This window comes from Cryptomeria japonica, chromosome 6, assembly GCF_030272615.1.
Source record: "Cryptomeria japonica chromosome 6, Sugi_1.0, whole genome shotgun sequence".
NCBI lineage: Eukaryota > Viridiplantae > Streptophyta > Pinopsida > Cupressales > Cupressaceae > Cryptomeria > Cryptomeria japonica.
In genome coordinates this window covers 235,101,645-235,115,089 of record NC_081410.1, presented here as the reverse complement: position 1 = coordinate 235,115,089, position 13,445 = coordinate 235,101,645, and the positions used below count along the sequence as shown (strand labels likewise).

Genomic DNA, 13,445 nt, shown 5'->3' with positions numbered 1-13,445 from the left:
TGATTATACCATCATAAATGGATCTGTTAGGCACAAAACTTGTTTGTTCCTCACTAATAATTATGGGGAGAAGGGTGAGTAGTCTGTTTGCCATTGTTTTTGTGAGTAATTTATAAAGGGTGTTACATAAGGCTATTGGACAATAATCCTCAAAACTATCCACTATCTCCTTCTTTGGGATTAAAGCTATGAATGTATTGTTTAGTTCTTTGAGAATTTTCCCTGAGTTTCTCATCCCTTCTAAGGCCTCGGTGATTTCCTTGCCCATGAAGCTCCAACATTTTTGAAAAAAGTGTGTTGGGAACCCGTTAAGACCAGGGGCCTTATCTGGACCCATTTGGAATAAAGCTAATTCTACTTCTTTCAAAGTTAGTTTTTTATTAAGCATTAGGTTGTGTTCTTTAGATATTAATTTCGGGATGTTTTTTTAAAAAGTCACTCTCCTTAGTCCATTTGGAGCCCTCATTGTTGTTAAGGATAGTCTCAAAATACTCGACAGTTACCTTGGCTATTAACTCAGGATTTTCACTGAAGTCCCCTGATACCAATTTAATCTTGTTGATTCTATTTATAGTTCTGCGTTGTTTTGTGCTATTATGAAAGAAGCTTGTGTTTCTATCACCAGCCTCAAGCCAATGATCCCTAGATTTCTGTTTCCAATAAAGTTCTTCACGAGCTAAGATTTCTTCATACCGAGCCAAATTGATTTTTTCCTTTTGATATAGAATGTTATTCATCCCATACCTAATCACATCCTCATTAATAATCTCCATCTCTTTCTCAATTTTTTGTTTTTTGTGTGAAGATATTGCCAAAGTTCTCTATTCCAAATTGTTAATTGTTGCTTAATCTTTTTAAGTTTGGTCACTACTTTGAAAGTCTTGGAACCTATGACTTTAATTTCATTGCACCATTTTTCAATAAGTTGTAATAAATTTTCATCTATGAGCCACATCTTTTCAAAGTGAAAGGGAGTTTTTGTTGGTTTTAGTTCTTCTTATATAACTAATTGGACTGGAAAATGGTCCGATCCTGAGAATGGGAGGACTGAGGATTCAAAAGACTGTGTCAGATTTCCACAAAGGAATAATCTATCAAGTTTTTCTGCAATGTTGCAGAAGCCTTGTCTTCTATTATTCCATGTGAAGGCTTAATTAGATATTGTTATTGATTAGTCATTAAATTTAATTTTTGGATTAGTTGAAATATAAACAATTCATTGTATATATTCATTCAATTCATTAAATATATATTAATTTTTTTTTGATCGATATTAAATATATATTAATTAATTAAATTGAGATATTATTAATTAGCAACATGACCCAATTCTTCTAAATATAGCTTTAAAGAGCCACCAAAATTTAATTATTCTTTAATTGATTAATTAAAATGTATAGTAATTGTCATGTGAATCTCTTTATCTATATTAAAAATATAGCTTTAAAGAACCACCAAAAATTAATATTTAATTTAATTGATTAATTAAAAGGTATAAAATTACTATCTAATAGTTATGATTAATAATCTCTAGGGATCAAGTTGAGGTTTATAGGTAGGGGATGCTATTATAGTTGGACTAGAGGGTCCTTGATAAGAAGTAAATGACATCACCCCTACAAGGATGGTTACCTCCTTTTAGTTCACCATTTTTTATGGAAGAAATCAAAGCCCACAAGATGCTTCTATTAGAAGAATTTAACAAGTTCTTAACATCTTTTAGTTTGGATTTAATAGTTAAGAAAGGGAAATTTTAAGAAGGATATCTATTTCATGTATTTAGAGGATATTGATATTGTTAGATTATAGAGCTCTATAGAGATCTTTTTCATTATGTCACTTACTTAGTTTTGTACTTACTAGTCCCTTTTTTTTTGTGGGGGGGGGTGGGGAGGAGGGGGAGCAAGGGGTGGTTTCTTTTGTGCAATTTTTTATTAGTCCTAATTATATGAATTGTCTTTTCATTGTTAGTTGAGTATGTAGCTATATTTTTTTTTCCTTTATGTTAAAACTCCTTATACTAGCCCATTGATTGTTTGTTAGACTTCATTGTTGAATCTAATCTTATCTTTATAAAAAAAAACTTTGAACCATCTCAAAGACTCTCCTTTATCCTTAATAAAATGTATATTAATTACTCAAACAATCTTTAAATGAATTAATTGTATACATAAAATCCATTACCCTAAGATTTCCTCCTACTTTACTCATTACTAAAAATATATTTATATAATCTATTGTCCTATTTTACATACTTATTTATTTACCTTGATGATGGTAAAGAAATACAAATCATCAACAATTTAAATATAACATGGTCAATCGTTTTATAGTAATCATACAAAATGGTCTAAATATAAATATTTTTTGGTGTTTATAGTCGAGTGGAAAGTTGCATGTGCTAGAAGAAAAATAAAGTAAAAAAAAAAATGTTAAAAACTCTAAACAAAGTCAATGATATGCATGGTATGCATGTTGATACAAGAATTAGGGAATTATAGCTATATAGAAAGGTAGTCGAGTGGGGGACCGTGGTCATTCATGGCAAGCCCGACTTGGCAAACTCACTCTTGAGTGTATTGTGTGTTTTCCCCATTATTGGTTGAATCAACAACTCACAAGTGAGGTGATAGGATAGCTTATTTAGTTGGATCAATGATTCATGTGTGATAGCTATTTGAAGGGTAATAAATGGTTGAATCGAGGCTAAGAGAAGCGGTCAAGAGTTCAATGGTAGACTATATAATTAGATAATATTAGTAAAATATTCTTCAAGCTCTAATTTATGTCAAGGTTAATAATAATGGAAGTATGAATAAAATTTTATAGAAAAGGAATAAAAAGGAGGCTTTAAAATCTATTAAAGTTAGATATCGAAACAAATATTTGTGTTGGTATCATTTTTTTTTATATTTAGTTATTTAGGTGGAGTATTCATATGGGTTGCACATTTGATTTGAAAAAATAGAGTAACATCTTCATCGACATTCAATTAAATGATATTTCTAATGTCTATTGTTTGCAACTCTAAAAGAATTGTTTTTATACATCTCTTTTACTCATTTTTATACAAGTAAAAAAAAATCTATAATTGCAACATAGATCCAAATTAAGTTTAATATAAGTGAGCAACATTGAAAACATATAGATTAGAACAAATTACTATATATGTTTTCACAACATTGACACTTGCATGAATATGTTGATTTTTCAACACATATAATGTAAATGCACGCAAATACTATAAATGCAAAGAAAAAAAAGGTGATACTCTTAAATGGTCATAATATTTTGAAGGTGCCACCTCAAAAACCTCATAAATCTCAAAGAACATGAGGATTGTGGTAATTAACAAATCTGTAATGGCGGATCAAAGCAATACATAAACTCCAACGTGAACATGGTGAAAGGGCACATGTTGTTTCACAAGCAATAGATAATCAACTCATCATTAAAAAAATCTCGTAAATCCCATTTAAATCATATAACAATGCACTTTACCTACTACATGATGACCAAAGTAATTAAGTTTTTTTTAAATTTAATAATAAGGAAAAAGTACCAAGATAATTTAGTGGGATTTATATAGGCATAATATTATATTATTAGTGTTATATATTTTTTAAAAATATGTAGATAATGTTAGTACGAAGATCAATTAATTAAAATATAATATAAATAATGTCAAAATTAAATTATATATATCAATAAATATAATCAAAATTTGAATAAAAAATATTTAGTTTTTGGCTTGTAATATGTATTATTTCAATCTCTATTTTTTTTTTTATGTTGTTTGCCTTTTCTATTATTTATTTTATAACCTCTTCCATTATTTCTCTAGTGTCTCTAGATTCTTTTTATGCCTTCTAAAAATTTGCGAGTCTAACAAGGGAAACATATATAATTGTGGAGCTCGTGATGAGGCCTAAAATAGTGAATTAATCCATTGTAAAAATACTAGAACAATGTAATTGCTTGCAACTTCTAACCATCCATTATCATGGGATACATGGAGCCTTGCTATCATCTTTCCAACATCACAATAATAAGTCCATAAGAACTTAACTTTTCATTTTAATGTATAAATCTCCTCCTTTCAGTTTTCTTGCTACCCCAAGTGATATGACTTTGAGTCTTCACTTTTTGTGACCTTTTCCTCATTATACTCTAAATAATGCATCACATTCATTTATTTATGCTCAACCACGTCTATAAATCCTTAAGTAGAAACAATGTTAGCAACTAGAGGTGAAAGTGGACATCCACCACCACAATGCCTAGATTGACCATGAAATATCCCTTAATACATAGTGAACTTCAATTTATTAAATCGACCTCTCACTCACCCAACACACCATGCATGAACCCTAGGGCCACCATGGAAAATAAGCAAAAAATTGCCTTTCCTATGGTTAGATAGAGAATAGAAACCATTTTATTGTTTCTCTTTCATACTTGAATAGAACTTTCCATTCTCACTCATCTCCTTGACAGAGCCCACACATATAGAGGAGTCAAATTGAATAATTAGCCACACAACCAAACACAAATAATAACTACAATGGGCTTTTCCATTCCTATAAAAGCTTTTATACTCATGTGCTAGAGAAGACCATTAATAGACTCCATTGACAAAGCTCTCCATACTATATGATTGTATCTTCCTAACATCCAATGTAAATCCATCCCTATATGACCATGTACTATTCTTATATCAATCTTGCTTGGAATAATGACCCAAAACTCATTTCATTCATACCTTGATATTTTTGCCATCTTATCTCTCTCGAACCAAATTAAATCACAAACTTGGTCATGGTAGATGAAATCTTACATGTTTCTCCAAGTTTGACCATGTACTTGAATCATGGTTATAAATAGGCATTATAATTTCTTGTTCAGTTGCATTTACTAATAGGTTTGCTACAACATTTAGGTTTGCAACAACATTTAATGCTATCCGGTAATGAACAAAGTTTATATCTTTGTCATGTCCCATCCCCGATCGTCATATATACATATCAATTACTATTAATTAATATAATAATTAATAACAAATGATTATTTGAAATTTATTTATTTATTAAAATTATTATTTAAATTATATATATATATATATATATATATATATATATATATATATATATATTAAAAGTAATTATTCATTTTATTAATTAATTAAGTAAGAATAATTATTATCCTACCGATAAGCAAAGAATCAAATTTGCTTCGATATAGAGTTGTGTCAAGGATCTACTAAGAAGGGAGGAGGTCGATAGTCAATGACATGGCCAACGGTATAAGGGGTATATTACACGGACCTCATGAACAAGGTCATCGATAATATCAAGCAGGAGACACAATGGATTGGTAGGCCAACTAAGGCATGTATAAGGGGTATATTACACAGACAACACCGATTAAAACATCACTGTGTGACCCCGATCCTTTAAAACAGAAGACCATCAATTTGGTCATCAATCATTATCACAGGGAGAAGACACGTCGTATCTAAAGATAAGACATATTATCCTCACGTGGAAAGGAAGAAATTAGATGGTTAAGGAACATACTCTTCTTTAACAAATCCAACCGCACTAACTAATTAATGGGTTGATTAAGCAATGACTAATCCTCAAGTTCGATCAGCCATCTAACTAGTAGTTAGACAACAAATTAATCTAAGAGGCACGATTTGTCTAAAGGGAGAGGTGCACTCAAGGGAAGGTTGTATCCATCACTAAACGAAGTGGTGCAACCATTCAAAGATATATTTAATGAGGATCACATACTCATTTCAAGACATCAGATTGGTATTTTATTCCTTCGTTGTATCCATATTGGATGGGCTATATCGAGCATTTTTGCATATTTCAAAGTTTATATTGGAAACGACAATCTTTCTCTTCACTGTTATTGATTGAGACCATTATCGTGCACATATTGTCTTCAACTTTGAGGATATAAGACTTACAGAGCCAATATTGTTTGATCAAAGATTATCCCCATTATATAGGAAGTATACCACCATCAATCTGAGAATCAGATCCGAATTGTTATTAGGTACAGGCAGAACATCCCTGTTCCTGGTGGTATGCATGGTGATGTGCTTAATATGTATGCTTAGTATATGAATCCCAATAATTTCTTTATGCAGAATAATATTAAAATAGTCTGAAATATGTATTATAGTAATACACAATTTCATGACAGTGGCAGACCAGATCTGTCTCCCATTACCAGCCACTAAATATATCTATAACTAATAATATTTTTTTTTAGCAGTGGTAGTAATAATAGTAATAATAATAGGTTATTAGCAAATATATAAATTATTGTTAACATTATTTAATTCATTTATTTATGTATATATATATTCAAATCACAATAAGGAATAATATAAGGGCTATAAATATGGATAGTGATATAATAACATATATTAATACAATAAATATAATTAATGTAATATCTTTTAGAAACTGCTTTGCAGTAATATATAATAATTCATAAAACTAGTAATTTAATATATATGTAAATGATTTATAAATGAATCGGAATAAGATTAAATTATCTAGTATGGTAAATTAGCAAGTACTTGATAGAGTAAAGAAATAATATCTTAGATTTGTTTTCATGTTAAGATAGCCTTGACTCTTAATCAAGTTAGTTTAAGCCATAAGTACTTTGAAATAGATTAATTATGATTAAAATAGACCAAATCCTAGTAGGGGACATTACAATCTTCAAATCTATATTTTAGCCATTCCACTTCCTTTGCACACTAATTTAACTTCCATCTCATGCTATCACTAGTACAAGATACATTTTTTACTATCAGAGAATCACCTTCTACTACAAACTTGAGTAGTTTTACAAAAAACTATTACCACCATAGTAGTGATATCAACTTTTGCGCATAGCATCATTGTTTGTTTTTTTATAAAAGAAGACAAATTTATCATAAGAGATATACATTTATGTATTAGAGTACAAAAACTAGATTTCCTCTTAAAACAACGTCATTTAGTTTGATATACCCATCTTAAAGAAGATACTATCAAATTCTATTATAATAAAGAAACCATAAAGATATAAAATTTTACATAATTTAAGATAAAAGATATACATACATATACAAATATGAGCTACAAAAATTGTTTGTATGGAGACCCTTGAGAGTGGGAAGCTATTGTTGTAATAATATGCAATCACTCCTCTTCTTGAGTGAAGAATTGTCAAACCTCAAAAGAAATATTTTAAAAAAAATTATACTAGGCAAGCTGCCTAATCAACAATTTAACCTATCTTTTTAAATAAGAATTTGTAGTAGATATGGTTTAAAATTCTAATAGAAAGAAAAAAATCTAAATAAAAAATCATGGTCTTATTAAATAGGAGGTATTTTAGGTTTTATGTTAAATTGTGATATTTATATTAGAAATAAATTTGTGTAGTTTTTTTAGTCAAATTTATTGATCCACATTTCACAAGTGGTGATTCATAAAGACGCATCTCTTATGAAAATGAATGGTCCATGTAACATTCATTGCATCTAGGTGATGCTCGTAGGAGTGAAGTGTTGAAGCTTCTTAAGAATTAAGTATCAAAACTTCAAGAGAGATTGCCCATCCCAATACCTACTCTGATTCAAATGCACTTAACCAAAGAGTTTCCTCCAAGATCTAACCCACTTAACTTGTTACTTCATTTACAAAAAATTTAGTCTACTTCACTTGCCTACCCCATTAGTAAAAAATTCAACAAATGTTATATCTCATGTACCATCCATAAGATTTTGTAAATGGGAGATAAACCTAAAAGAGCTTGGTCTTGGTAAAAAAATTCTACCCCATTAGTAAAACCTTCAACAAGTGTTGTATCTCATGAACCAACATAAGTCTTTGCAAATGGGTTAGCAAGCTAAATAAGCTTGGTCTTGAGGAAAACTCCATTGTGAATGTATTTGAGTTAGAGTAGTAGTAGGATGACTAACCTTCCAAAAAAATTCAATGTTCCAGCTCTATGAATATCATCACCTAAATGGAATAAGTGCTAAGAGCACCATTCATTCTCATAAAAATTTAGATTTGCAAATGGGTTAGCAAGCTAAATGAGCTTGGTCTTGAGGAAAACTTCATCGTGAATGTATTTGAGTTAGAGTAGTAGTACGATGAGTAACCTTCCAAAAAAATTCAATGTTCCAGCTCTATGAATATCACCTAAATGGAATAAGTGCTAAGAGCATCATTCATTCTCATAAAAATTATTATTCATAAAATAGAAAATAAACTTGACTATAATCATAAAATTGAATCTTTTATTATTATAAATATCATGTAAATAGTCACAAGAAAATACAAAAGTTTATATTTATAAAACTATATTTTTTTAAACTATAATTTAAAAGTAATTTAATATTTAAATTTTTAATTTATTAAAAAATAATTTTGATTATATGACAATTATTTAATTTTTAATAATTTTATACAACAAATTTCTCTTCATTTCAAAGAAAGTTTTATTGAATGAATGAAAGAATTTTAATGCGTTTACCACTTTTATTAATAATAAAAAGAATATAAAATCTTGCCATATTTGAATATTGAATATATGGGCCTGTGCTGCCCTAAATGTAAGACTACGTCCCAGGTTCAAGTCTCGCCAAACTTCCCTCAACGACCGCCCACTCTAAAAAGTATTCCACCCCATCCTTTCAGGTTCGATGTGACAGTATTATAAAGTAATTAGAGCATTGCCCCAACAAGGTGAGAAGCAAATGATGTTGAGGAGAGAAGAAAATGTAGTTACCAGACAATTTTTCTACGCTGTTTCAAGTCTAATATTGGAACTCGGACTGTGCGTTCAAGTGTAGACAAAAACAGGGTGAATAAATTCCTGAACAAAGGAAGCGTTTATAAAGATGTGAGGGTCATTTTAAAATTGTTCTCTCTATAAAATAAACGGTATATTCTTCTTGGGTATGATCGATAATTGCAACTGTGAGAAGTCACTCCAAGAAAAATGCTACTTTTGGATCTTAAATAACAGAAAAAAATAATAATCTACGATGAAAACAAGAAAAATTTAAATGTCTCATTGAATTTCAATAATAATCGAGATTGAAACGGCAGTATGACATCCAAGAATGCATATCCAGATGACAAGGTGGTGAAACGCAGTCGCTCAAGTAATATGAATTTGTAAATAAAACTCCACGCAACTTTTCCTAAATTCAAATGCAAACTGTTGTTGCAGCAACTACAGACGTCCATCCAAAAGCGCATGACAAGTTGTTTCGAAAACTTTTCAATGAATCCAGTGGTCTTATATTGCCTGTTCCTAAAGTCCACCATTTTATAGATTTGCTTTGGGTTTTTACACGTGTTTGCCTTCAGTGGGTAGATCTTTGTAAAAAAATTCCACCAAAACTGCAGGCCAAGGCCTTCGTCTTTACTCAAATTTGATTTAAGCAATTGACATTCACCACATGTCCTTTACTGGGGTTAAATCCTTTAGGAAGAAAAAAATTCCTTACGAATGGGAAAACAATAATCGAATAACCAAAAAATGATAAATGACTAAGCTGATACTCAAAGCTGTTATATTTAAGCAGTCTCCGACTAATTGAAAAGGAAAGCCAGAAATAGAGGAAAAATAGTGTCTGGTGATTTTTAATAATATCAAGGTTACAAGTTGATGTGGGAGACAAGGTACGGGTATGCCACACTCTGTGCTAATAACTCGCAAAACTTGAGTACACTGGTGTGAGGCTGCAGGGGTACACAAGTTGCAGAGGTTTTCATTTTGTAAATAAGGTGCATGTAAAATTTAGGGTAAATGTATTGGGTGTTCTTGAAGGGCACGTTAGACTGTATCAAATGTGCCTCAGGTGGGGATTTAAGTGCATTTTGCATCCACAACCATCTTGGATGTGCCTCAACTTGAATCCGGTATGCACACCCTGAACAACCGTGATCAATATATTGTGATTTTTCAAAAGATTGCAATTTTTGCAATTAATCAGCAATTTTGGTGAGTCTATTATTTTGGACTTTCGTAGGCTAACATTTTGGATAGAGAGTCTCAGTGGCAGGGCAGTTTCACTTCTTCAGTTTAGTCTCGGATTCAGTTCCAAGGCCTTAGCGGTTAGGTGTGGATTTAGTTGAGGGAATTTAGTAAGTCAATCTGGTAGTTGTGCTTCAAACACGTCAAAAGACAAGACTGAATAACAAAAACAAAGGAGATCTAGTAGTTAAGTTAAATTAACTTATATGATTATTATAAAGTCATAAAATGACTTTATTAAATTTTAAGCCACTTAAGACTCAATAATGAAGGAGATATTAATATTCTAGTGGTTAAGTTATTTTAATTAACTTATATGATTATTATAGTCATAAAGTGACTTTATTAAATTTTAAGCCACTTAATATTATAAAGTGATTTTTATTAAATCACTTGACTATGTTCAAGGGGTTGAGCTTAGTTGGTTAAAGCATTGAGTCACTCCCATGAAGGACATCTTTGTGTAGAATTCTAAGTTGTGACTTTTGGTCTTCCATGAAGAACGTTCATTCTTCATGGATTTGTGCTTCTGAGATTGAAAGATCAGCTGAACTATTGCAAACTAGGAGGGCTTCATTTAGGGGTCTTTGTGTGCTTCATCAGAGGTTAGTTATTTGCAGATTTTGATAAGAAGAGGGGCATTCAGGTGTGACAACATCCTCAATGCCTAGCCCTGATAAGTTTCTAACCAGAATTCTTCATTTAAGTTTCTCACCAGAATTCTCAATTTCAATTCTATTTGGTTTTATGTGCAATTCTTGCCTGGCACATGTGTTATTTTTTTTCTTTAAAATTGTTCAAAAACCTTGAAAATCCAAAAATAATATTTCAGAAGAATTAGAACCAGCAGGGTTCTTATAGTGGTTTTGTTCAATTTTTAATCGGGACCCTTGAACTCGAGGACGGTTGCTTTTGATTGTTCGGCTGCTAATCAATCCCCCTCGTTTTAACATGTTCCAGGCAGGTTGAAACCTTTTCTGCTATTACAACTGTGTGTCATTGTTGTAGCTATAACTAATATTTACTTGTTAGCTTGACAAATTATATTTGATTTTATTAAACTAGAGTCTGGGGACAAAAGGAACTAGGATCTGAATCTGATGGTAGCTTGTCTGGTTATAAGACTTCGTCTACATTCTCTTGCAGCAGGGATTAGAATGTAATTGAATTTAAAGAGTATTCCATTAACCACATTGCGATTGATGTTGTTGTGCAGGGTATTTTCAATTATCTGCACATATTTCATTCAAAAAGGACAACTTTAAATATTCTTCATGACGTGAGTGGCATTATTAAGCCTTCACGGTAAGTTCATCATCTCCGAAATTGAAGATCTCCAAAGTAGAAGTGTAGGATTGTGGCACTTTTATCTCTTTTTAACCTGTCATTAATCTGTTCAGGATGACACTTCTTCTTGGTCCACCTGGTGCTGGTAAGACTACGTTGCTAACAACTTTGGCTGGAGAACCTGACCGCAATTGCAAAGTAAAGTAAAATTATATTCATCTATATAGGTCAGAGAAGTATTTGTTCTATAGAGGAGGAGTGGTGGTTAATGCTTGTCAGTATGTTTTGATGCATTTGTTGTCTGTATTGTCCTACACCCCTAAGTCGGTATTGGTCAACAATGAAATTTTTACCCTGTAGTTTATTTTACAATAAAGAAAATATCATGGAGGTTGCATGCGTTTCCAGATTTTTATAATAACTTGCTTTGTCTTTACAGATTACTGGAAACGTGACCTACAATGGACACTCGTTGACAGAATTCGTGCCACAACGAAGTTCTGTTTACATTAGCCAGCATGATTTGCACTTTGCAGAAATGACTGTAAGGGAAACCCTTGATTTTTCTGGCCAGTGCCAAGGTGTTGGGTCAAGATATGGTGCATACTTGCGCACAAATTGCTCACAATTGCATTGTCTTTTCATTTCTGTACCTATACTGAATATATGTGGTGCTTACAGATCTACTGCAAGAACTTTCTAGACGTGAGAAGCAAGCAAACATCAAACCAGATCCAGATGTTGACGTCTTTATGAAGGTAGATGCTGCAAAGACTTTTGACTAAGTGTTTTTAATGAAATGTTCTGCTTTCTGATTCCTGCCATGGTGCACATTTGATCTATGGTACGGCTACAGGAAACGGCAATTGAAGGCCAGAAGACCAGCCTTGTCACAGACTATGTGTTAAAGGTTGGGTTTCAAAAATTCCATTTTAGGTAATACAAATGTTTAATAGGATTCGGATATTTAAGATTATTCACTTAGGTAAGTGCACCTTTAATTTGTTCCAGCTTCTGGGACTGGACATCTGTGCTGATATAATAGTAGGAGATCAAATGCACCGTGGAATCTCTGGAGGTCAGAAGAAGAGAGTCACCACAGGTGTGTTATACGAGGAAAGTTCCTTTAAAAACTTAGTAAATTAGAAACAATTAAATTTGAATTTTCATCATTGAAAGGTGCAAGTTTTGTGATTGTTATTAAACATTTACAGGGGAAATGCTAGTCGCTCGTCCCAAAGCTCTGTTTATGGATGAAATTTCAACAGGATTGGACAGTGCTACAACATACCAAATTATCAAGTGTTTGCGCCAACTTGTCCATGTTCTTGATGGGACAATGTTGATTTCTCTTCTGCAGCCTGCTCCTGAAACATATGATCTATTTGATGACATCATCTTACTGTCTGAAGGAGAGATTGTGTATCAAGGACCTCGGGAACATGTGCTTGACTTTTTCAATTCCATGGGTTTCAAATGCCCCGACAGAAAAGGAGTAGCCGATTTCTTGCAGGAAGTAAGTGTGGTTCATCCATTTTGTACAGCCTGGTGAATTTTAGGTGGCAAGTGATTTCAAAACCTAAAGTACCAGCCCATTTGATCACATGATATATCCATAGGGAACCTTGGACTTCTCTTTAGGAACTCAGGCATAATAGTGCCCCTATCTATCCATCTGTGCCAAAAGTGCTGAAGTACTATGTATGATGCAACTGTTAACGGATAAAGTTCATATTGTATCAAATTTATTAACTATGCTTTTGGGTTGAGCTACTGAAACAGGTGACCTCAAGAAAGGACCAAGAGCAATATTGGACCCGTAGAAATCAGCTGTATCGCTACATACCTGTCAAGGAATTCGCAGAGGCCTTCCGCTCATTTCATGTTAGTAGGAGTCTTATAGAAGAGTTATCACATCCATATGACAAAACAAAGAACCATCCTGCTGCCCTTACATCTTCCAAGTATGGTGTTAGTAGAATGAACATGTTAAAAGCTTGCTACAATAGAGAAATGCTGCTTATGAGGAGAAACTCTTTTGTTTACATATTCAAAACAGGACAGGTAAATCTCTTGAATCGCAAATATGA

At 32.0% G+C, this 13,445-nt stretch overlaps 1 protein-coding gene across 1 annotated transcript in view; it reads left to right on the top strand.

Annotated features, from left to right (window-relative positions):
- LOC131071478 (ABC transporter G family member 35) overlaps positions 1 to 13,445 on the top strand; it is a 30,456-nt gene that overhangs the window by 8,694 nt on the left and 8,317 nt on the right. Inside the window, exons 3-10 of the mRNA XM_058007363.2 lie at positions 11,285 to 11,373; positions 11,469 to 11,553; positions 11,795 to 11,954; positions 12,037 to 12,113; positions 12,212 to 12,265; positions 12,367 to 12,457; positions 12,570 to 12,871; positions 13,138 to 13,419. Of these exons, the coding sequence (XP_057863346.1) occupies positions 11,285 to 11,373; positions 11,469 to 11,553; positions 11,795 to 11,954; positions 12,037 to 12,113; positions 12,212 to 12,265; positions 12,367 to 12,457; positions 12,570 to 12,871; positions 13,138 to 13,419 (1,140 nt within the window). The remainder of the gene's footprint in view (positions 1 to 11,284; positions 11,374 to 11,468; positions 11,554 to 11,794; positions 11,955 to 12,036; positions 12,114 to 12,211; positions 12,266 to 12,366; positions 12,458 to 12,569; positions 12,872 to 13,137; positions 13,420 to 13,445) is intronic.